At 46.0% G+C, this 25,917-nt stretch overlaps 1 protein-coding gene across 1 annotated transcript in view; it reads left to right on the top strand.

Annotated features, from left to right (window-relative positions):
• Positions 1 to 25,917, top strand: part of ERN1 (endoplasmic reticulum to nucleus signaling 1) — a 93,321-nt gene that overhangs the window by 30,287 nt on the left and 37,117 nt on the right. The window contains exons 2-4 of the mRNA XM_053567670.1: positions 1,600 to 1,720; positions 21,694 to 21,727; positions 22,922 to 22,994. Coding sequence (XP_053423645.1) covers positions 1,600 to 1,720; positions 21,694 to 21,727; positions 22,922 to 22,994 — 228 coding nt within the window. The remainder of the gene's footprint in view (positions 1 to 1,599; positions 1,721 to 21,693; positions 21,728 to 22,921; positions 22,995 to 25,917) is intronic.

Below are 25,917 nucleotides of genomic sequence, written 5' to 3'. Positions count from 1 at the left end.
GTATAAGCAAGTTGCATTTGCCTGTTTTTAATTGAAGACCCTTGGGAACCAGCTAATTTGCAAAATAGTATAGTGATAAAAGAAGAGAATATCTCATTACAAGAGTGACATAGCTGAATGGACCCCTGCCTCAAAGGGAAACCTTCCAGCTGTCATCGTCCACTTGGACATGTGTGCACGTACACACACACACACGCACAACTGCCATGGAAACCGTGTGGACGAGGACTCAGTAGCAAAGCCAGATAACAGGCAAAAAAACCTGTCCTGTATAATTATAACCACAGTGTACACCAAATTTTGGATTCTCTATTTTTCAATCGATAATGTAGGTAATCATTTCTCCAGATTGTAGATTTGTTCAAGTGTTATTTTAATGATTACGTAATATTTCATTGAGCATGTATGTCTTAACTAATGTATCCATTTAGATATTACTAGAAATTTGGTTCTTTCTAGTATTTTTTGTGTTTGCAAATAAGATGCAATGAGTATCATTACATACAGAGCTTTTTCCGTATCTAGAATTATTTCTTTGGGGTATAGACATGGAATTACAGAATCAAAAACTATGAGCACATTTATGCTTTCCAGAAAGATTATACTAACTTATAATTGTCAATGCTACTAGCAATGGATGAGAAAGTTAATCCTATAGCCTTTGGCTATTTTCTTTAAAATGTTTTCCTTTTTTAAATGTATTGAGTAAAAAGGTACATTTGAGTTTAAATTGTATTTTTATTCTATGTAGGGAACAGTTTGGGGTTTTCATTTTTTTTGCATTTTCTTTGATAACTTGTCTTTATTGGAATCTGATGACTGTATCTAATTTCTTTATTGGAAGTTCCTTTTCCCATTTTGCTTTAAAATGTCCCTGTTAAGTGTTTTTTTTTTTTTTTTTTTTTTGAGACAAGCTAGAGTGCAGTGGCACAATGATTGCTCACGGCAGCCTGGAATTTCTAGGCTCAAGTGATCCTCCTGCCTCAGCCTCCCCAAGTAGCTAGTAGAGCAGGTGTGTGCCACTGTGCCTGGTTAATTTTTTTAATTTTTTGTAGAGATGGGGGTCTCACTATGTTGCCCAGGCTGGTCTTGAACTCCTGGCCTCAAGTGATCCTCTTGCCTCAGCTTCCCAAAATGCTGGGATTATTAGGCATGAGCCCCTGCACCTGGCCTTTTTTCTTTTAAAAATTATATTAGAGTGTGTTTGTGTTGGCATTTTTCTTTCTCATAAAGTCCGAGATGACCAGGTTTTAGAGAGCAAAATATACCTGAAAGAAGGCAGGCAGAGAGCTGAGTGTACTTTCCCCGTCTGTTTCAGTGGAGGTCACCTGTGGATTATTTCAGAATTCCTGTCCTTGTCATATTAGGGCATGAGCCTGACTGTCTGCAGGTAGGATTGCTGATTAGAGTAAGGTGACCTGGGCTCTAGTTCTGACTCAGCTGTTGCCTAGACACATGTCCTTGATGGGAAGTTAGGCTCTCCAAATCAGTTTCTTCATCTGTGAGATGGAGGATTTTAGACAAGGGCCTTGGGGGTGGGCCTGTGATTGTACATGCCCAGTGTGAAGAATCATATTGACGGGAAGGTTCTTGTTGCAGATTTTTGGAAGTACCAGCACAGTGACGCTTCCTGAGACCCTGTTGTTTGTGTCAACCTTGGATGGAAGTTTGCATGCTGTCAGCAAGAGGACAGGCTCAATCAAATGGACTTTAAAAGAAGGTAATTTGGATTTAGTCCTTGGGTGACATGGATATTTGCTTAGCTACTTCCAAGTAAACATATTCCAGAGAAACAGAAAATAGTATATATCATCTAATAAAATGATGGAGGAGAGGGTGGTGCCTGTGGCTCAACGGAATAGGGTGCTGGCCCCATATGCCAGAGGTGGCAGGTTCAAACCCAGCCCCGGCCAAAAAAAAAAAAAAATGATGGAGGAGAGTGGGATCAAAGAGAGGAAAAGGTATTCTGCTCTAAGGATATGTTTACAGCTTGAGCTATTGTGGTTATCCAGACTTGGTGTTTAAATGGCTCTCAGCTTTTCTATTAATAGCTGAGTGGTTGGTCTTCGTGAAGACAAAATGCATTAAATTTGTTCTCGTGATTAGAATCTTATGATCATGATTACAAGAAGGTATCTTCTAATACCTCAAATTACCCCCCTTTTTTTTATAAGAGTCTGAAATAATTGGTGGCTGTAATATTTGACATTCATCCAACTTAACCACTTTACTGGGTCATTATGGTGAAGAGAATAAAAGACTGAGCTTGTTTCTCATTCACCGTGCCTGTGTCCCTCTTGTGATCTTATCTTCACGTTGGTAGTTAGCAGAGTCGAGGCCTACAGATGGGAAATTGCATTTGATTTCCAAAGTAATCTTCCCAGACAAAGCCATGCAAATCCCAGGATTCGGGGCTTTCAGAGTCTTCTCTGTTGTTCTGTCTAGTAATAATTCTCATTTGGCCTTCAGTTCGGGTCTGCCTGGCATGTTCTCTTCCGTCACCACTCTGTGACTCATTATTTTCATGACCACAGCAAATGTTTTTCCTTCCTTAATTAAAGTGTTCCAAAACAGTATTCTAGAACAGGAAAAATATTGGCATGTGTCAGGTCACAGGCCACCACGTGAATTCAGCAGCAAACCTCATTACCACCCGTACTGTGGGATGGCAGCCAGGATGCCACAGCCGTCCTGCCTCACCTGTGTGGACCCTGCTAGGCTCATGAAGAACTTTCAGCAGCCAAAAGGACCTGCTGTCCCAAGAGTGAGTGGCCACAGTAAAGCCAGAGAGCTGGCTTCTGGTGTTGCATCACTGGCTTGTAGAACGTCCTCTCTACTGTCTCTCCATCCTCCAAATGCTTTTAAATTAGAAATAGAGGTCTTTAAACTTCAGAATTTCCTATTTTCTCCAAAAATGAAAATCGATAGGTCACAAAAGGAGCAAGAGAAACATTTTGGCAGCTGAATGTTGTCAGGGCATGTCCCTGGGTGTCGTGTTCCCAGGCAGGGCATCTCTGCCCTGAGCCCCTGGGTTCAGCTTTGCTCTCCCTGCACGGACTGTTGGACGGTGATCCGCTCCAAGTCTGCGTTTCCATAAGTAGCATCAGTTGCATCCAGTAAAACCGTTCATTGTTTTTCTAAGAATAAATGGGCTTATTTTAGTTTAGGCCTGGATACTAGTAGCTTCAACTTACATTTCTCTGTGAGATTAAGGATAGTAATGCATAGATGCCCTGAGTTGTCTGTATTTATAACTAAAGATTTCAAATTTTTTTTAACCTGTTACTATATAAATAAATGGCAAAGGTATCCAAATACTGTTCTAGGCCCTGAGGATAACCAAGTGAATAAAGCAGGCCTTGTCCTCATATGGTGGGTTTCGTTCTGGTAGAGGCTTAGGACATACATGACTCAGTGGTGGTCCCAGCTGTGGGGAACAGTGAAGCAGGGATGTGGTGGGGCAGGGGCAGGTAGGAGTGGAGGCTGCAGGTTTGAATAGGGAAGGCCCCACTGAGAAGGCATCATTTGAACAAGACCTCAAGGAAGTGAGGGAGTGTTTTAGGCAGCTGGCATAGCAGATCAAAGGTGGGAGTGTCCTTGGCCTGGCAGAAGAAGAGTGTGGAAGTCAGTGCAGCTGGAGTGGAATTAAGGCAGGGAGAATGTGGGCTCAGAAAGGTGATGGATGGGGCCAGTCCTGTGGGGCAAGAGGCACCCAGTGCTCCTTTACTTAATGTTTATTTTAAAGACACCATTGCTACTGTCCAAAACAAAATTCATAAATAATGACCTACATAGAGACACAGCTCAAAAAGAAATACATTGCCCAACTAGTAATCTAAAACTGAAATAATAGGAAAATAATTTTGATCACATGTAATGCCCGGACACACACTGACACCCGTGAGCAGAGGCAGGGCCTGTTGCTGTAGATGGGCACAAATGCAGACGGGTCTACCCCCTGATTCTGGGGGCTGGACTTCTAAGAGGGTGAACAGTTCTTGGTAGTATTTCAAACAAAAGAAGTACAGTCTTAACTGACTTACACAGTATTTACATTCTGAGAAAATTTGTTGTATTGTGCAAAAAGTACTTTTATGCTTATGTGAAGAACAGATTATAGGCACGGGATAATTGGTAAAGGTTTTTGGCTGGAAAGAGTATCTGGCAGAATCTCAGAGCAGCATGCAGTCTGGCAATCTTTGGGTATGTAGGACTACCCAGCATGCCTGGTCCTCCACACTTAGTGCCCGTATTGTCCCTCAGTCCTTGTGACCACCAGAAAAATGTCCTCAGATTTCCTGAGCATTTCCCCGAGAGCTGGGCCCTCTCCATGGAGACTACTGGTGGATGGCCTAACGGCCAGTGTAAGGAAGGACGCTGGGGGTTTTCAGCCATTGGAGAAATCTAAACAGAAGGGTGACATGTCTTGGTGTTGTGGACAAATATTTGTGTCCCCACCATTGCCCCAAAGTTCATATATTGAAGCTCTGCTCCTAAGTGTGATGATATTTGGAGATTGGACCTTTGAGATAGTCCCGAGGGTGGGACCCTTGGGATGGATTAGTGTCCTTATAAGAAGGAAAGAGACCAGAGCTCGCTCGCTGTCTGCCACGGGAGAGCACGGTGAGAACACAGCCATCCGGAGGCCAGGAGGAGAGCCCTCCTCAGTACCCAGACGTGGCGGCGCCCTGATCTCAAACTTCCAGCCTCTGGAAGTATGAGAAAGACATTTCAGTTGTTTAAGCCTGCAGCCCCTAACCCTTGGGCCTTAGACTAATCCCAGACCATGGCCTGTTAGGAACTGGACTGCACAGCAGGAGGAAGGGCAGACAAGTGAGCAAAGCTTCCTTTGTATTTATAGCCGCTTCCCATCCCTGGCTGATCACCACCGCCTGAGCTCCGCCTCCTTTCAGGTCAGCTTTGGCAATAGATTCTTATAGTAGCATGAACCCTTCTGCAAACTGCATGTGGAGGGGTCTAGGTTGTATGCCCCTCGTGGAAATCTAGTGCTTGATGATCTGAGGTGGTGATGCTAGTGCTGCAGAGTGGCTGCAAATACAGATTATCATTAGAGAAGTTTGACTGCCCAGAGACCATAGTAAATCAATTGCTTGCAGACTCCGGTCAAAATCACCCCGACCCCTGTCCGTGGAAAAATCGTCTTCCATGAAACTGGTCCCTGGTGCAAGAAAGGTTGGGGACTTCTGGTTTAAGCCCATGAGTCTATGATATTTTGTCGTAGTAGCCTGGGCAGACTCAGACATTTGCCTCCACGTTACAGGATCAGCAGATGCTGTGCTGAGACTGAACTGAGGGGCCAGGAAGTGGCTGGGAGGCCAGGTGGGTGTCTGCCACCCTAGTCCAGGCAAGAGAGGGTGCTGCGTGGGCCCGAGTCACAAGGCGGGGGTCAGAGTTGAATGGAAGACACTGGTGCAACAGCGTTAATTCGGCCAACTCAGGTCTTTCCTTGTTTTCCTCTGTTTGCTTCTAGGAGCCAACAGAAGAGGGGTGGTTTTTTTTTTTTTTTTTTCCTTTCTTTCTTTCCACAATGGTTTGGCAGGTGCCTTTGTTCCTGAGCCAAACATGTGTTGCTGTTCCCAGAAGTGAAGGTTTCTTGCTCCATAGCCGTGAATTACACCTAAGAGAAAAAATGGGTTTTATTTGTTTTCTGGGACTAGCTTGAGTTGTCACCTTTTATTTCAGGTGCAACCATCTAAGCCCTAATTTTGTGACTCAAGCATCACTGTCTTGTTTTTCTGTGCACTATCCCCGGTGAACAGATTATTTCATTTCTGTACTTTTAGACCAAATGAAACTGAAAATTTTGCCGATAGTGTTTTTAGATTGACTTGCTTTGGGCTGGTGGAGTTGGAAGGACTCTCCTTAGTATATCCAGGGCTGGCTTAGCCTCTTGGGCTCACTGAATTACCAGGTAATACTGATTCTTGACACTCAAATCTCCTTTCTTTCAATTACAGGTTACTCTTTTGTAACCCTACTCCATCCTCTCCTGTCCTTCCCGACACTAGTAAGCGTGAAGGACGGGGTTGAACTCAGAACCATTCTTGGCTAGTCTTAACAATCTGCTAAACATATAACAAGACTCCTCTCCTGTCCACATGGACCCAGACTCCTGAGACATCCCTTCAGGGATTAATATTGGTGATTTCTTAGGATGGAGGTGTCAGAACAAAATTTGTTATTTGAAATTTGATGACAATCTTGTTCCCATGTGAGTGTTCCTTTCCAAACGTGTGCCTCTTGCCAGAGTTCCTCCCTGTGCCCACAGGGTCACAGCCACCAGTCTAGATGGCAGTGATGCTCTGCCACCTCCCCCAGTGCACAGTGGTCACCGAGTCCTTTCGTGTAGATATGGGAGGGACTCCCAGGGCTGACTCCTTCTCTCTGCCCCTCTTGCCTATGTCTTACCCAGGCCCTTGGCATCCATTTCCTAGATTGATATGACAGCCTGCTGTCCACCTTTGCCCTCCCGTGCACCTGTCACACTGCCCTTAAGCCACCCTCCAGAAGGACAAACTGGACCAAGCTGTACCCTACCAGCATGGACTTGGTGCTGTCTCTAGTGATGCTGTGCCATGTGTGGGCTGCCCACCTGTGCTGGGGTATGGTTACCTGCACATGAGGAGAGTAGTAGAGCAAAGACAAGCAGCATCATCTGTGATGGGTTGGAAATTTCAACAACAGGCCCTTCCCCAGCTAGTTTGGGGAGCCTGGTCCCCAGGGGTGGGGTCTGAGCTCCTCAGTGTGCACGCGAGGCCATTCACTTTCCACTGGCACCTCCTCTCCGGCTCTTTGGGCTCCTTGGAGACCTGGGGCCTTTGCTCACACCAGCAGCCTGCAGTGTCAGGCAAGCCTTGGGTCAGCTGTTAAGATCCCTTTGCAGGTCACCTCCCTGTCTCCTCAGGCAGGGAGAGCCCCTTCCTCTTCTGAGGCCTGGGGGTGCTTTGTCATGGCCTCGGTTGTAGCACTTCTAGCCTGGGTTGTTTTGTTTCCATTACCTTCCTACTGGAGTTCTACCTCCTTGATGGGGTTCCAGGCAGCCAGGGTGCTCAGTAAATGTCTGAGGCACCTAACGCTGTCTCGGGGCCCAGAGATCCCTGACTCGGAGTCTTTCAGAAGTCCTGAGAGGGCGGCGCCTGTGGCTCAGTCGGTAAGGCACCGGCCTCATATACCAAGGGTGGCGGGTTCAAACCCGGCCCCAGCCAAACTGCAACCAAAAAATAGCCGGGCGTTGTGGCGGGCGCCTGTAGTCCCAGCTGCTCGGGAGGCTGAGGCAAGAGAATCGCTTAAGCCCAGGAGTTGGAGGTTGCTGTGAGCTGTGTGAGGCCACGGCACTCTACCAAGGGCCATAAAGTGAGACTCTGTCTCTACAAAAAAAAAAAAAAAAAAAAGCCCTGAGAAACAGATGAGACTCGACTTCACCTTCTCAGGATGCCTCATCTGCCACTCATGCCGTGGTCGTGGCCGGTTCCAGTTTCTGATCTTGAGTTTTGCATGGCTTTTTATGGTTGGTTTTTCTCTCTGCCCTATAAGCAATGTGCAGTATGTCTGGAAGAGTCAGCTCTGTCTTCAGAGGAGTGACGGAAACACGAGAAGGGGAAATTATGATAAGGGATGACGTTTTGCTAATAGTGCTAACCTGTTTTCTTTTAAGGAATTTTCTAGATTTAGGATATGCATCATTTACTTTTCCACCTCATTGCTCAAGTACAAGAACGGTGTTTCTCTCTTCTCCATTGTTGTGGAGAACAGAAATCAAGGTTTTATGAGAGGGGGTCTGAGAGAAGCCTTGTTCTGCTTATGACCATCTTATAAATGTGCCAGTTCTCTATTTCTTTTGTATTTTCCATTTTTTTTCGTTTGTTTTTGGAGACAGAGCCACAAGCTGTCGCCCTGGGTAGAGTGCCATGGCATCACAGCTCACAGCAACCTCCAACTCCTGGGCTCAAGCGAGGCGCCTGCCACAACGCCCAGCTATTTTTTGGTTGCAGCTGTCATTGTTGTTTGGCGGTCCCGGGCTGGATTCGAACCCGCCAGCTCAGGTGTATGTGGCTGGCACCTTAAGTGCTTGAGCCACAGGCGCCGAGCCTGTAATTTCCTTTTTAACATGGAAGATTTGAAATGCATCCAGGTGTAGAGAGCTGATGTAATGAGCCCCCGCGTGGCCATCATTCAGCTGCACCCAGCCTCAGCTTGTGACCAGTCTCCACCTGCACCGCTACTCCCTCCCCTCCCCCAGGTTTGAGATTAGCTTCAAAGTGACACATCTCTCCTTGGGGACAGGTTCTCTCGGCAGCAGTCACCACACAACACAGTAGGGTGGATTTCAGCTCTAATGGGTGGTCTTATCATACAGGTATTCCAATACATATCTGTTGTTATGTACTGGAATACGGTCATGATTGTTGAAATACTTGGATAGAGTGCCTCTTTTGGCTGTGACTTAGTTACCTGTCCCTGTGTTCACCCGTGGGTGTCTGTGTGATTTGACAACACTTCACTCAAGAATGAGTGCTGAGAAGTTACGACATCCTGCGAGGCACTTGGGCGCGGGCCATAGTGTTGAACAGTCTTCAGTTCCTTCCTGATTGATCCTGATGCCCTGTGTGTTTTCAGTGTGTGTTTTTCAGCCTGAGTTACTTCTGCCGAGGTGAAGATGAGTAAGAACACAGGAGGGGCTCTGCGCCTGGCCACATGCAGCGAGGCTGGCGGGTTTGAACCCAGCCCAGGCCAGCTAAACAACAATGACAACTGCAACAAACAATAGCCAGGCATTGTGGCGGGCGCCTGTAGTCCCAACTACTTAGGAGGCTGAGGCAAGAGAATCACCTAAGCCCAAGAGTTTGAGGTTGCTGTGAGCTGTGATGCCATGACACTGTACCGAGGACGACATAATAAGACTGTCTCAAAAAAAGAAAGAAAGAAAGAACAACACAGGAGAATTCAGCTGTCTTCAGGAAGGGCGGTTTTCCTGACTACTGCGGGGTTTCCACGTGATTGTTTTTGTCAAACAAAACGATGGCATTTTGTGACTTGTGGCAGTTACTTCTGAAGAGACCTTATTACATCATTTCCCAGCTCTGACAAGATTAAGAGTTGGAGAAGTTTTTGATTAGATGCCTATTTCTAAATGTTCTCATGACAGTTGCACTTTGAGGAGTGTTTGTTTGAGACTTTCTATCTTCAAATTTGAACCTAACAACGTTAGTGGGAGTTTGAGGTGTTAATGACATGCCTTTTCTCTGGAGGGAAGGAATGGGCTGCCACTGGGGAGAAATAGTCCCTAATTTGTTCACTTGAACGTGCGAAACATATTTGGGAGACTGAAATTTTGAGTTAAGGGAAGGTGAATGACTTTGTTTTCACCGGTAATTTTTTTTTCTTTTTGTAGAGACAGTTTCACTTTATCACCCTCGGTAGAGTGCCGTGGTGTCATACAGCTCACAGTAACCTCCAGCTCCTGGGCTTAGGCGATTCTCTTGCCTCAGCCTCCTGAGTAGCTGGGACTACAGGCACCTGCCACAACGCCCAGCTATATTTTTGTTGTTGTTGCAGTTTGGCCGGGCCGGGTTTGAACCCGCCACCCTTGATATAGGGGCCAGCGCCCTACTCATTGAGCCACAGACACTGCCTTCCACTGGTAATTTTTTATAAAAAAATAATATTAGAAACTTCAGTACATTCTTGAGAAAATGGCAGCTACCTACCTCATCCAGACTGTCTTTCTAGTTTTTTTATTATCTGTCAGCTAGGATTATTAAAATCTCCATGTCACCTTTGTCACATTCTTTGCTTTTTTTTTTTTTTTTGCAGTTTTTGGACGGGGCTGGATTTGAACCCGCCACCTCCAGCATATGGGGCCGGCGCCCTACTCTTTTGAGCCACAGGCACTGCCCAGTCACATTCTTTTCTGTCACTTCCTGTATCTGGTCAGTTCTGCTGGTGCCTGTTCCTCCACCTGTTGCTGACTCCCCTCCTCCGTCCCAGCTGGCTCAGTCTGCCCTCCTTGGGCTGTCGCATCACCTTTGTGAGTCCTCCTCCTCTCCCCCTTCACGTCACGCCTGCCACCTGCCTGTCTGATCTGCCTTCGGAGGAGTTGTGAGGTTGAGTGTCATCTTCTGAAACACTTGGGACCAGAAGATTCAGATTTTGTTGAAGTTTGGAATATTTGCATTATACATACCAGTTAAGCATCTGAAATCTGACATTCAGGGTGCTCCAGTGAGCATTTCCTGTGAGCATCATGTCATTGCTGAAGTTTCAGATTTTCAGATTGGGGGTGTTCAACCTGTATTACGTGTCTCTTTTTCTCAGAAGTCTCTAGTTGTCCTAAAGGCCCACCCTATTACATCACAGAGTTTTCTTTTTCTTTTTTTTTTTCCTTTTTCTTTCCCCTCCCCTCATCCTTTCTCTCTCCCTCTTTTTAAAGTCTTGCTGTGTTACCTCGGCTGGATTGTAGTAGTGCAATCATAGCTCACTGTAACTTAAAATCCTGGGTTCAGGCAATCCTCCCACCTCAGCCTCCTAAGTAGCTGAGGCTGCAGGTACTCACCATCATGCCCAGCTAATTTATATTTATTTGGGGGTTTTATTCCTTTTTTTCCCTCTTCTTTTCTGCTGTGTTGTCTGGGATGGTCTCAAGCTCCTGGCCTCAAGCAATTCTCCTACCTCACCCTCCTGAGTGCTGGGATTGCAGATGTGAACCCTTGCACCTGGGCCCACATCATGAAGTTGTCAAGATATTTTTCCTCCCTGGTGTCACTGCCTGTCGTCCAGCCTTATTTGTGTGGTTCCTCAGGCCGGACACATGACACTTGCCAGCCCTGTGTCCTCATTCCCATAGACAGGGTGACAGTCCTTCACTCATGTCGTCTTTCCATGCTTGGGGCCAGAGTCCTTCATACTTTCTGCTGTGAGTATGCTAGGCTTCACCTGGATACCACGTGTCTGAGCAGCTTGTCATATGCTATCCATGTGTATTCGTGTTGTAAGCCAAGCTGGAAGCTTCTTTTATTATCCCATATAGCACTTAACAGCGACCCCAGCTGATGGTAGGTGCCTGACTTTGTTTTAGAGATGTATATGACATATCTCAACAGATAATTACTAGTAGTTGAGCTGTCAACCTCCTCCAGGGGTGGCCGGGGGAGGCCTTTGAATATTTGATGCATGGGGAGGCTTACAAAGAGTGGAAGGTGGTAAAGATTTCATCTTTTAGTCTTTAAATACCTAGAACATTTCAAATCACTGCTAGAGGTACACTTGGCAAGGGTTGGCTTAGAGATTTTTTTTTTTACAGTTTTTGGCCGGGGCCAGGTTTGAACCTGCCACCTGAGCCACAGGCACCACCCTGGCTTGGAGAATTTCTAAGTGTGCCATAATAGTTTAGTGGTACAGGTGAGAGAAAGCTTCTTTTAAGTGGTAGGTGTGCAGGGTTAGAAATGGGGTCAGATGAGTTTGGAATGGAGAAAGAGGTGGAGGTGGGCAGTAAGGCCAGCAGCCATCCACATTCCGCTGGAGAGCAGCATGTTCCAGAAATATCAGTGCTCATCTGAGGAGGTAAAGACAGTGATCCGGCAAGGTTCTTTGAGCTCTGGTCAAGTAAGCAACCTGTTCTTGTGGCTTCTGTAATCAAAAGGATCTTATTTCTTCCTACATGGAAGAAAGTCTGCCCGGAGCTACCTCCGGAAAGAGGCCGTTTAGGCCTGAAGTCCAGTTTGAAACAATTATTTAAACTTTGGTTGATTTCATCAAAGACATTTTTCTCTTTAGCTGATTTTTCATCCCTGTGTTTTCCACCAGTTCTGCCAAGCTGTGTTTCGGGACCCTGGGTGGTCCTGAGGGTCGGGTCCTTCATGGTCTGTGTGAAGCACCACATAACCCCCCACAGCCCCGTCCCTCCACGCGCTGTGAAGCTGGCGGCCCAGCCATAAGGGTTACAGTACTGGGGAGAACAGGAAGGACAGGCCTTTCTTTCCAACCTATTGGAAAAGTTTTCCTTAAACAGTTTCTTGTTTTTAGCTTTTATCTTTTTTTCCTCTTAACTTTTCATTTTAGAAAAACTTAATATATACACAGAAGTAGAGCAAACAGTACCACGAAGCCATCAGGTACCCAGTATTCAGCTTCAGTAATGATCAACTTCTGGCAGTCCCCTCCCCCTCCATTATTTCAAAGCAGATGCTATGTCATTCTGTCCATAAGCTTAAACAATTTTTGAACATGAGTGAACAAATAGTACTATGCCTGGGCAGCTGATTTTAGCTTTTATTATGTAAGTTTCCATGTGGAAAAGTCTTTTTCATCAGGAAAAACTTATTCGAGTGACTGTATTTCACCTACCTTCTTGACTGTCTTAAATTACTGATTCCCAGGGCAGCGCCTGTGGCTCAGCGGGTAGAGCGCCGGTCCCATATGCCGGAGGTGGCGGGTTCAAACCCAGCCCCGGCCAAATTAAAAAAAAAAAAAAAAAAAGAAATTACTGATTCCCTTTTGTTCTGTAGACAGTATTGCCTACTACACACAGGAGGGGCAAAGACCCAGTAGCAGAGATACCAGGGTTCACGCTTTTATTATTCATTGAACTCTGCACATAAGCTTTCTGCACTTTTCTACATATTTTTCACAACAAACAAAAAAGATGGTCCCTACCCCCCCAAGTGCTTAAAATTCAGTCCAGCCCCAGATATACTTCACATGCAGTGAAGTACCCGTCCCTTGAGTAATGTGATAAGTACATCATAAGTGCATAGCAGGCCCAGAGGACAGTTTCTGATTTCCTTGACAAAGGTGCATTTGAACGGTCTCCAGAGGACAAGTAGGTTAGGTAGATGGAGATGGAATAGGTCATGGAAAGCATAGAGCTCAACATGAAGGCCTGGGGTGAGTTTGGGGAAAAGGTGTCATTGAAACAGAATCATGGAGAAGAACTGGGCTCTAGCTTGTTTTTTTTTTTTTGTTTGTTTGTTTTTTTAAGACAGAGCCTCAAGCTGTTGCTCTGGGTAGAGTGCCATAGCATCATAGCTCACAGCAACCTCCAAGTCCTGGGCTCAAGTGAGTCTCCTGTCTCCGCCTCCCAAGTAGCTGGGACCACAGCGCCTGCCACAACGCCTAGCTATTTTTTGGTTGTAGCCGTCATTGTTGTTTGGTGGGCCCAGGCTGGATTCGAACCTGTGAGCTCAGGTGTATATGGCTGGCGCCTTAGCCGCTTGAGCCACAGGTGCTGAGCCTGGGCTCTAGTTTTGAAGGCCTTGAATACTTATAGGCCTCTGGCTTCCGGGGTGCCGCAGTGAACTCCGTGGGGCACTGCAACTTGTTATAAAATTTTGTGAGAAACAAAGTGATTATTCAGCAAGTGTTAAATGCCGTGCTTGAGAGTTCATAGTTTGCACATTAGATTATGCTTCATTCCTTTCAGGGATGTTCTATCACTGTAAATGTTGATGTGATAAAATTCAGACACCACATGAAAATCAATGTGTAATGGTAAAGAAGGGGGCAGCATCCAACCTGATTCTAAGATTTAGAAGTTTTGTGGAACCCAAGAGGCACATAAATGATTAGGGTTAAGAATGAATTTTTTTTCCCTTCCTCATGGCTTCTAAGTGAGTAGGCCCTAAATACTTAACAATTTATTTGGATATAACTACTTAATAAATGAAACTGTTAGGTATTTCTTCTGGCCTAGGGTTGAGGAGAATGCTAGGACTCTAGGTGTGCTGTGAACCAAGAAACTTTGGGAACCTCCGACAAGCCATAGGGATGGAAGGTTTTCGGTGGGCAGAGGGGAGCCATCATAAGATCCTGTGGAGGAAAGTCACGCACACATTCGCCTTTGTCAGGCTGTCTCAGGCAGTGGTGGGGTATGTATCTGAGAGACAAGGAATCCAAGACAGGGAGCTGGTTTGGAGACAGAAGTGGTGACTTTCCTAAGTTTGGCAGTGGTAGAGGAGAGGAAAACTAGGACATAGATTTTAAGAAATATTTAGTAGAAATATTTACAAGATTCAGGATCTAATCAACTGGGAGAGAATTAGAATTGAAAGAAGGGGAGAGCTGAGGACGAACCAATTTCCAGGGCATGTGACTGCGGGGAAGTGGGACCCCAGGCGATGCAGGGACGGTGAGAAGAGCAGGTCTGGGGTTGTGGTCTTGGCTTGAGATGCCCAGAAGCGGGTGGAGCAGGGCTGGGTCACCAGGAGGGTGTGCAGGTGTCCATTCCATCCAGTCACTGGAACTTGGCGGTGGGGGTGTTGATCTGAGGGGCCAGAGGGCAGTGAGTGGAGACAGACACAGAGGTAAGAAGGCGGCCCAGAGGGCTCAGAGCAGGACTCGCCCTGTGTGGCTCGGCAGAAGGGTTACCTGGCTCTACCTACACAATCAGCTTTCTTGGGGAAGGACTTAGGAGTGAACATTTTATTTATTTATTTTTTTACATGAAAGGAGTGAACTTTTTTTCCCCCCAGTTTTTGGCCGGGGCTGGGCTTGAACCCGCCACCCCCAGTATATGGGGCCAGCTCCCTACTCCTTGAGCCATAGGTGCTGCCCAGGAGTAAACATTTTATAACTAATATAGGTAACTCTTATATGTTGCTGCTGAGAATGTAAAATGGCACAACTGCTTTTGAGAACTGTTTGGCAGTTTCTTATCAAGTCAAATGTAAACAGTCTGACTCAGCCACTCCACTCCTTAAGTATTTTCCCAAGAAAGAAGAAAGTTGGTCCAAATAAAGACTCATACAAAACTGTCCATGGCAGCTTTATTCACACTGGCTGAAAAATGGAAGCAGCCTAAATGTGTATCAGCAGGCAACCAGGTAAACAAATGATGCTTAATGTTCACAGTGGAATGTACTGGGCAGCAAAATACAGCCACTCGCAGTGATGCCACTGCACTCTAGCTCAGGTAGCAGAGCCAGGCCCTGTCCCAAAACACACTACGATATGGGCAGGCAAACAACAGCAAAAGGCCAAACAGCAATTTGGGTGACTTTTAAAAACATGACGTAAAGAGAAAGAAGCCAGCCACAAGAGAGCACCCACTGTATGATTTCCATTTGTGATTTTATTTTTGTAAAGTGTGTGCTCTCTGTCTGTCACCTAGGCTGGAGTGCAATGGCTCAGTCATAGTTTACTGCAGCCTTGAACTCCTCGGCTGAAGTGATCCTCCCACCTCACCCTTGCACCACCACAAGCAGTGAATATTCTTCATTCTTTTAGGGATGGCGTCTCACTGTGTTACCCAGGGTAATCTCCCAATCCTTAGGCTCAAGTGATCTTCCCACCTTTCTCTCGAGTAGCTGGATTACAAGCTCAAGCTGCTAAACTGCTGAGCCTGGCCCATTTATGAACTTTTATAACAAACCAATTGAATCTGTCAGTGATTATCTGAGGTGGAGGGTGGGTGTATTGAATCCAAAGGGGTGTGAGAAAATGTGTTAGGGTGATGGAAATCTTTTTTTTTTTTTTTATTGGGGATTCATTGAGGGTACAATAAGCCAGGTTACACTGATAGGGTGATGGAAATCTTGATGGTAAGGGTAGTTACATGGGTGGATGTGTTTTTCAAAATTCGTTGAACTCTACACCTACAATAGATGCATTTAGCAGAAAGAATTGTGCAGAAGTAGGGTAGGGAGCCCAGAGGTTTTGTATGTGTGTAGGCAGAGGAGGAGCTGAAGATCCTTGGAGACAGGCAACTGTCTGAGGGCTCCCCGTGTGAGTGTGGAACATCTATGGATGTGAAGATGAAAGCAGTGTCTCTTTGTAAAAATGCAGAGGGAAGGGTGGAACTGGGCGACTTAGAAGGTGCCGGGTAGGAGGTTTTAGAGAATGCTGTACCCCTTTATTTTCCCTGTGACACAGAAGGCAGAGTCTTGGTGGAACAGAAATGGCCTTGAGGCAAGGAGTAAAGGTTTGAAATGCCAGGTGCTAGGATGTGGAACAGAGGTCAGCTGGGAAAGAGATAAATGAGCTTCCTGACAGGACCCGAGCTGGCCATACATGTGGAAAGGTATCACCACAAATGACTGGTGTTTTCCTAGTGAATCAGTAGTGCTCAGAAGCCTGGGGCGTGCGGGGAGCAGGGACTGCCAGAGTCCTGGGTCGGGGCTCATGGAGCATTTCTGCTGGGTTTTTAGAAGTGGGTTATTCGGCTGTCTAGGCTGGGCAGGAATGGAAGTAGGAAGCAAACTGCTATAGTTTGGATATTTGACCCGCCAAAGGTCATGTTGAAATTTGATCCCCAGTGTTGGAGGTGGGGCCTGGTGGGAGGTATTTGGGTTGTGGGGGTAGAGCTCTCATGAATTGCTTGGTGCTGTCCCCAAGGTAGTGAGTAAGTTCTTGCTTTGTGAGTTAATGTAAGAGTTCTCCGAGAGCTGGTTGTTAAAGTTCTGGTACCTTTTTCTCTCTTTCTCTTTCTCTCTTTTCCTCTCTCTCCATGTGATCTCTGCACACACTGGCTGCCCTTCTGCTTCCCTGAAGCCCTCACCAGACACACACACTGGTACCATGCTGCTGTGCAGTCCACAGAACTGTGAGCCAAATACATCTTTTTTCTTTGTAAATCACCAACCTCAGGAATGCTTTCATAGCAACATAATAGCCTTTCATAGTGAAAGACTTGGGGCAGAACCCCCCACTCTGCCCGGAGCTCTGACCACCCCAATCAACCGCAAGAGACGGCACTTGATGCAAAAACGCAAGAGGATTTTTATTCCTGCATGCCGGGGCTTGACCCACAACTCTTTTAGAAGCTGAGGAGTCAAGCCCTGCACAGCAGTTTTTACAAGCTTATAAAGGCAAAAACTACAAAGTAGGCGGGAATAGCAGACATAGCAGGGATTCTAACCATAAAGTAGGGGCGGGGGGTGCGGGGGGGAGTAGACATAGCAGGGGCTCTCCAGATAAGAAGAACTCTGGTTCATTATTCAACTGTCTTAAGACAAGACTAACAGTCAAATATTTGCTTAATAGTAAACATTTGCTGCAGCTCCTGGGGCTATCTCCTGGAACAGTTACAAAAGGTCACATTCCTATGGTAGGGAGTGAGAGGTGGTCACATTCCTATGGTAGGGAGTGAGAGGTGGTCACATTCTCATGGTAATATTTTCTTTCAGTAGCAACATAGCCTCCTGTGTGCCAGGTACTGTTTTAGATCCCAGAAGTATAGCAGGCAACAAAAGATAAACCTCAGCCTTCACAGAGCTTACAGTAGGTAGAATCAGACATCCAACAAATGATAAAACATACAGTACTTCAGAGGTGGTGAGTGACTTAGACAGAAATTAAGCAAGGAGAAGAGGGGCAGGAATTGCTGGGGAGCAGCATGTGGCCATGAAAGGGCTCTCTGAGATGGTGACATTTGATCAGATACCCGAGGCAGGAGCAGGCTTGGCAGAGTTTGGATACTGGGAAGCTGGTGTGGCTGAGATAGAGGGCAGAAGACTCAGTGGGAGGTTGTTAGAGGGTGAGAGGATGGGGGTGGGTGTTGTATGGGCCACTGAATGAGACAGGGAGCCACCAAAGATTTTGAGTGGCAGTAAGTATAATCTGATTTATGCCTTGGAAAGGATTACTCATCTCTGTCAAGGTACTGACTTAAAGTCTTGACAAACATTTAATCCTTATTTGATTCATGTAGAGATGTTCCAAGAGGTAGGTGTTATTATCTCTATATATTTTTTTTTCTTTACTGATGAGGAAATTGAGGCTCAACTTTGCCAAAGTCCCTCAATTGGTGGTTGGCAGAACCAGGATTTAAGCCTAGGTCTGTCTGATTCTAAAAGCCACACAGATGAGAAGAGGGAGGGCTTGAAAGACAAAGGATTTCAATGATGTTGGAGGGAGTGGCCACGTGACAATAATTGTTCTCGAAATTGGCCAGAGTTTGGCCACCAGTGGCACATGTTGGGGAGAAATAGGTGTGTAGAAATATTGATTGTTTGGAAGTTGTGAAAAGAAGCCACTCCGTCTACATGGGGACTCAGAAAGGTAACAGCCAATCTCCCCAGGTTGGCTGTCCTCTGGGAGAATGGCGGTAGTGTCAGGAGGTAAAAGGCAGAGGGCTGGCTCGGGGAAGTGGAGGTCGAGGTGCTGGTGGGGGCCTTGGGACAAGGCCTGGAATCAGCCCACTGTGATTATGGTTGAAGTTACAAAGATAGATGTGCTATCAGGAGGAGAGGGTGGAATTTTTCCTCCCTGTGTTGGAGAAGGGAGTGGGGACATAAATTCACTGCTTTGGGGGATAGAAATGTTTAAAATTTTAGCCTTAGGGACTTGCACATTTGTTTTGTCACCTCTGTCTCAGCCTTGAACAGGGGGATTAGGCTAGCACAGCACAGCAGCAGTGAGAGTCTCCTGACCCCACCCAGGACCTCAGTTTCTCCAGGTGTGAAGCTTAAGCCATCCCAGGCCATGGGGCCTGGGGGGACAGGAGGTGTGGAATGGAGGCCAGCAGCTGCTCCCAGGGGAGCAGTGAGCAGGTTTGCTTCTCCCCGTGTTAATCCCGAGAGACCTCCCCTATCTTTACCCAATAACTTCACCTTTACCTTGAATGACAGACACTTTTATGCTTGTGACATAACCCTCCCCCCCTTTTTCCTCAAAGTATTACAACTTGGGAGATTGGCTTTTGTCTTTCTGAGGCCTGTGTAGATAGAGTGACTGCTTTCACAGCAGCATTGGTTTGTAGCCCTGTGGGCAGGCTGGTGGGTCTTTTCACAGGGATGAAGGCTTTCTTTTTAAGCCAGAATTTTTCCTGATAGCCTCTTGGTTCTCATGAAATCAAAAAGAACCACTTTTTTTTTTTTTGGCTAGGGTCGGGTTTGAACCCGCCACCTCCGGTATATGGGGCTGGCACCCTACTCCTTGAGCCACAGCCACTGCCCAGGAACCACTTTTTCATGTTGCTCTTTCATTGCACATTTTCAGATGATGCTTTTTGTTTGTGTTTTGCTGCTGGCTTTCCAGAGATGTTTCTCTTTTAGCCTTTGTTAACATGGGAAATTTCAAGTATATGTACAGAGAATAATAAAATGAATCCTCCCCTTCCCGGTTTTTCATCTTTAACAGTTATGGACAGATGGCCTATCTGCACCACCCCCTACCACCCCTACCCCCCACTCCCATTCTGTAGTATTATAAAGGAAACCTTGGATTCAAATGATTCTTTTAGGAAAAAAAAACCCAACCCACCTGCTCCAGAGCAGAGCAGCCACTTGCCTGCCCCTGTCCAAGGTGTCCTAAGAGTTCTGCTTTTCCTGAGCCTGCAGCTTTGCAGAAGCTCATTCCAGGCACCTCACTTAGCAGAGAGAGAGAGTGCTAAGATGACTGTCAGGTCTTCCAGCTGGAGTTTATCTCCTCCTAAGCCTGTAAAAAAATCGTAGTTCTTAAACACCGATGTATCTATCTGTCCCAGGACTCCCTTCCTGTCCCCTGCTCATGTCCTGCATCTTAGCTGCAGCCTTTCTGGTGAGGGCACATGTTGGGACCTGAGGCCTCAGTGTTGGTGACCAGTGGATAAGACAGAACACCAGGAAAGCCTGCCTCTGAAGGCGAGTCCAGGACTGAGCCCCGCTGTACAGCAGGGACCCAGTTATGGATGGGAGTTTCAATCATGTTGGTCTCACGTCTTATTTCTGGTGAATTGCTGGAACCCGGCCATGTCCTCTTAATCTGTGTTTATCTCTGATACCCTTAAGTGGCTGAAGCAGGGGGAAAAGGTGCCATTTTTACTGATGAGTTTCTTTGGAATATGCCATTTGCTCTTCCTGGCTTGCGTGGCTTGAGGGCTGCGCCAAGGTAACTGGGCTGTAATTGCACCTTGACTGGCTGGCGTTGCAGTGGGACGGTGTTGTGCGCCTTTATTTCCTATGTCTTGCATCAGTCTGTTTGTGAGAGTGTACCGAGAGGTGATTAATGGGAAAGATAAACATATGCTCACCGACTGAAAGCTCTTCCTGTTTCCTAGAGTATTTTCGGTTTAGCGAATTGTTTGTTTGCTGCCCACAGACCACATATGGCGTGTGTACTTCTGTGGTAGTGAACTCCGAATACCTCTGTGCAGGAGGGAGCTGGGCTCTGAAAGCAGAGTCGACATATGGCCAGGCTGGAAAGATTGTCCTTCATCTGAGAACCCCGAGTGACCAGGAGGGTTGGACAAATGTCTATCACTATAAGCAGAGCCCACAGAATCTGGAACTCTGTATACAGAATCATAGGAGAATATTTGCCATCCTTCCCCCCTCCCCCCAGGTTGTGTACAGAGGGGCTGTGTAGCCTGTGGGTTTTGATTGCTAGAAATATCTTATCGCTGTGAGTCTCATGCCTGTGGACTTCAGATCTGTCACCTCACAGTGCTGCTGTGTGAGTGTTCCTGCCCTCTCAGTGCCACCACCATCTGCCCCCGGGATCAGGTGATTGCTCACACTTTGTGCCCAGGAGAATCTAGGGAGGGAGAAATTCTGCTGCTAACTGTTGCGAGTGTAAAAGTGGCTTTGAGAAATAACTTCTCTAATTTAAAAAGTAATGCTTGCTTTTGTAGAAATTTTGAGAAATATCAAAAGGTGAGAGAGTCATTTATATTTCCAGTAAAGATAACTTACGATTAGCATTTTTGGTCTTTCCATCTAGTTTTTTCCATATACATCGAAGGTTTTCCCCATAGATGTATTAATACTCTACGTACAATGCTGGGGGGGGGCTTTGCAGTATTTTTCATTTGTTTTTGAGATTGAGTCTTGCTCTGTTGCCCTGGGTAGAGTGCAGTGGTGGCGTCACAGCAACCTCCAACTCCTGGGCTCAAGTGATCCTCCTGCCTCAGGCTTCTGAGTAGCTGGCACTACAGGTGTGCTATTCTATGCCTGGCTAATTTTTCTATTTTCTAGAGACAGGGTCTCACTCTTGCTCAGACTGGTATCAAACTCCTGAGCTCCAAAGATTTTCCTGCCTCAGCCTCCCAGAGTGCCAATGTTGTCTGTTCTCCTGAACATAATAGCATAAAGACTTGTGCATGTTTGAAAACTTTATTAGCCATCTTAGAAGCCTTAATTTTCTGTTTAAGTGGTAGAAATAATTTGACTATATTATTGAAGGGTTAGGTCATTTGTAATGCGACTGCGAGCATCTCTGGTACAAAAAGCAGTTTCTATATTTTATCTCTAAACTAGATTTGATAGAAATGCCATGAACAGGATCAAAGGCAGTGACCCCTTGATTGCCATATGCTGCTCCAGAGGGTGTGTGCGTTTACCATCCAGTCAGAATCAGTTCTTTTGCCCCAGTTTTGCTTTTTTTCATGGCATATCTGGTACCACCCTAGGGATCTGACAAGGCACAGAGTTAGGTTTTAGAAATGTCAGATAGTGATGCTGTCACTCGTGGCCCACTGTGGGACTGTGGTAGCCACTGTTCCTCCTTCTCTGTCTGTTCCCCAAGCCACGCACAAGTTTCTCGACAGCCATTCTTCTCAGTTCCCTGTCCAGTCTCAGTGGCAATCAACAGAGCTTACGTTTGTGTCCTCGTGTGTATGTTTTCGAAAGTACCTTCACATACATTATCCCACGAAGGTAAACTTACATTACTGGTACAGCTTGTGACTTGGTCCTGGGAAGGCCCCGGAAGTCCTGACATTTTAGGGTCTAACGATGCCTTTGTTGTCGTTCTTTTGCACAGATCCGGTCCTGCAGGTCCCAACACATGTGGAAGAGTAAGTTTTCTAATTTGCTCAATACTTCCCTTAGTTCAAATATTGATTGAATGCATATTCAGTCAATTGCTGGTTGCTGGGAATGCTCAAATGGGCTTAAGGTTAAGGTGTAAAAAGAATGTTGAGACCTATGAAGTCTTACCGGTGCACTGAGGGGCTCATCTTAGGCCATGGCTTTAAAAAGACTTGAGGTGAAACTTGAGTTGAGTTTTGAACTTAAGACTTCCAAAGTCCTCAGGAGGACTGGACCTCTCCCTCTGTGATGTGTCATTCCACAGAGAGAAAAGGTAAACGTGACCTGCTACTAGAACGCGTACGTCGGAGCAGCAGTTGGACACCTGTGAGAGCCTCAAATGATGGCAACACCCCAGGGAGCAGAGAGATTCAGCAGGCAGTTTCCACGTGACCACAGTCATAGCTCAGTCTTCGGCGGATTCACATCTGCCTTGCAGGAAGCTGCTGCTGGTGGAGGCACCTTGATCTGTCTCCTTGGTGGAGTCTCTCTGATGTCAAGCCATCAGAGTCCACGCAGCCTCCCATTAAAAAATAAAAGTTTCATGAAAACTAAAGGTAGATTTGTTCTACCTGTTTAGCTACCTTACCATGCTACTAATTTTTTTTATTTTTATTTTGAGACCAGGCTGGAGTGTAGAGACACAATCACAAGTCACTGTATCTTCAAATTCCTGTGCTCAGTAATCCTCCTGTCTCAGCCTATTGAGTACCGGGGACTATGGGTGTGTGTCATCACACTAGGTTGATTTTTTTTAATTTTTTGTAGAAATGAGGTCTCACAGTGCTGTTCAGGCTTATGCTATTAAATATTAATCATTAAAGTTCTATTCACAATTGATATAAAAATAAAAAAGTAGACCTGCTGGGTCCTTTTCACTTATTTTTTCTTCAGCCAGAGTGCTTTGACCAAATTATGCTTTACTATTCTGTGGTTTTATATAATTTTACCTTTGCAGGTTGCTTTTCTCCATTCAGGTGAAATATGCACCCCCATAGGGGTATTCGATGAATCTGGGGCTGAAGTAAGAGAGCAGTGGGTGGAATTGTCTTGCACACACAAGCATAGCCACCCTCCCATCCCTGCTCTCCATCTTCCCACCACCACTTTGCATGCCTTTGATACTGTGTTCTGTACCCTGGGCTACAATTTGTCATTGACACTTATTATTTAATTGCCAGGCCTGCCTTCCTCCCAGATCCCAATGACGGCAGCCTATACACACTTGGGGGCAAGAATAATGAAGGTTTGACAGTAAGTATATGTAGCTTCTTTGTGTATTCTGGGGGTTCTAGACCAGTGGTCCTTAACTGTTTCTGCATGAGATCACCTGGGAGTTTTAAAAAAACTTCTGGGGATTCTGATTCAGGTAGTTTAAAGTGGGGCTTGGGCATCAGTATCTACTCAGAGCTTTTACTTGTGCACCCAGAGTTCAGAAACAGTGATATAGACAACAGGTTCTTGTGGCCCTGCCGGCACAATGGAAGGGTGTGGTTCTCCTGTTAGTAACAGCTTTCTTCTAACTAGTGACCCTCAATTTGATTTTTTGTTTGTTTGTTTTTATGAGACAGAGCCTCAAGCTATCATCCTGGGTAGAGTGCCGTGGCATCACAGCTCACAGCAACCTCTAACTCCTGGGCTCAAGCGATTCTCTTGCCTCAGCACCCCAAGTAGCTGGGACTACAGGTGCCCGCCAAAATGCCCGGCCATTTTTTGATTGCTGGCATCATTGTTGTTTGGTGGGCCCCGGCTGGATTTGAACCCGCCAGCTCAGGTGTATGCGGCTGGCACCTTAGCTGCTTGAACCACAGGCGCCAAGCCTGTTTGCTTGTTTTTGAGACAGAGTCTTACTCTGTTGCCCTGGCTAGGGTGCCATGGCATCATCATAGCTCATACCAACCTCAAATTCGTGGGCTCAGGCAACCTTCCTGACTCAGTGTCCCAAGTAGCTGGGACTACAGGTGCCCATCACAATGCCCGGCTAATTTTTTCTATTTTTAGTAGAGACAGGATCTTACTCTTCCTCAGATTGGTCTTGAACTCCTGAGCTCAAGAGATCTCCTACCTTAGCCACCCAGCCACCAAGCCTGGTGTGACCCTCAATTTGGGAGGGAGGAGTATAGTTGGAAACACTCTCCCCACCCCACCCCATCCTTGGGAGAGGCATGTGGTACTCCACTCTCATCTCCATTTGAGAAGCTTGACCTGTGATTTTTAACCTTAGCCCACACATAGACCTGACTTACGACAAAGGTGACATTGCAGTGCACTGGGGAAGGATGATCTTTTCTATAAGTGGTGTAGGTCTGTTGGGATAGCCATGTAATAAAATAAAGAATCTTCATTCCTACTCCCGCCATTCATACACAAGTTAGTTCCAGATAGATTACATAGCTCACTGTGATGTGCAAAATAACAAAGCTTTAAGAAAAAAGGTAGCAGAATATCTTCATGACCTTGGAGTAGGTAAAGATTTCATATCTAGAGTAGGATGTGAAAAAAAGTACACTAACCATAAATTAGGTAAAAATAGTTGATATATTGACTATATTAAATTAGGTAATAATTAGGAGTAAATTACCTAAAATTAAGAGAGACCACCGTATTTGTAGTACACATATCCAGCAAAGGTTTCATATTCAGAATATTCATATTCAGAATAAATAACTTCTAGGGATCATTAATAAAAGGACAACCCAAAAGAAAATCACAGAAGAGGCTATCCATGTGGCCTATAAACACAAGAAGGGGCTCAGTTTTATGAGTCGTTAGGGAAATGGAAATTAAAATTGCAGTGACATAGTACTATGTAAGTATGCTGTAATGCTACTCAACAGAATGGCTAAAATGAGAAAAACAGAAAAAGAGAACACAGTTTTCTGGGGACATAGAGCACCCAGAGCCCTCATCCACTGCTGGCGGAAGTACCAGTTGGTACAGCTGGTTTGGGAAGCTGTGGCAGTGTGCACTGAAGTCCATGTGACCCAGGAACACACTCTCAGGTTACAGACCCACAGAAATGCTTGTGTGTTCACCAAAAGGCATGGACTCAGATGTACCGCAGCACCGTTTATAATAACAAAAAAAAAAAAAAAAGGTAGGAACTAGCCAAATGGTGTCAACAGTAGAAGGACAAATGAGCGGTGGACTGGCCATGCAGCTGCGTTCTCCACCGCAGTGAAAGCTGACAACCTGGACAGCACACAGCAACGTGAATGGCGAGCAAAACAGGACAGACAAACGAGGCTGCACACAAAATGATTCATTTCTACAAAGCTCAAAAACAGGAAGACTGGTCTGTGCTGTATTGCAGTTAGGATAATAGTTAACCTGGAGAGGTATGGCTCAAACCACGGGTGAGAAGGGGCCTGCCAGAGCACTAGAAATGTTCTGTTTCTTCATCTGGATGCTGGTTACCTGGCTGCGTCCACTTCGTGGAAACTAAGTGAGCGGCATGCATGTATGAGCATGAGCGCTCTTCTGTTGGTATATATTATGCTTTGGCAGAACGTTTAAATAAAAAACCTTCAAGTATTCAGATATGCAGCCAAGGATGAGAACCACTAGTCCAGATAGTCAGCAGATTGTGGGCTCGAATTTGGCTGTTTCTAACTTATTTTATGAATACTTGTGACTGAGACAGGAGGGAGGAGGACAGGCCCGTGTAGGGCTGTGTGTACCTTATTTCAACGTTTCTCTCCACATGCTGTGGCCCCCCACTGCTTAAGCATTTTGTTTGCCAGAAACCCCATTGAGCAGATCTGTGTAAGTTATCTCATCTGAACCTCACAGCAGCTCCGTAGGTGTCTGCCCTGTTTCAGAGGTGAGGAAATTAAGCCTGGAGCAGTGAAGGACTGTGCCCAAGGCTGGGAATTCCAGGGTTGGAATTGGCCCTTAAAGGTCCTTAAAGTACCCATGACTTCTAAAGGGTACTGCTCACCCCCACCTTGTACTTCTCCCTCTTTCCTGGTTTAGCAACTCCGGGAACAATGTGTTTCCAGCTGGGCCTTGAATCAGGAAACCTATGGCAATGCCCAGTAGGGACCACAGGACTCCAGACTGGGAGACTTACATCGACTTTTTGATTCTCAGAAATAATTGGCAAAAACCCAGTCATTACAGCCTCTTTTTTTTTTCCTCCTTTAAGGCTTAGTTTGGCATTTTCCCTCCTGTAAGG

The sequence above is a fragment of the Nycticebus coucang genome, chromosome 18 (assembly GCF_027406575.1).
Source record: "Nycticebus coucang isolate mNycCou1 chromosome 18, mNycCou1.pri, whole genome shotgun sequence".
Classification (NCBI taxonomy): Eukaryota; Metazoa; Chordata; class Mammalia; order Primates; family Lorisidae; genus Nycticebus; species Nycticebus coucang.
The sequence above is the reverse complement of the archived record's forward strand: the minus strand, read 5'-3'. Positions and strand labels throughout refer to the sequence as shown.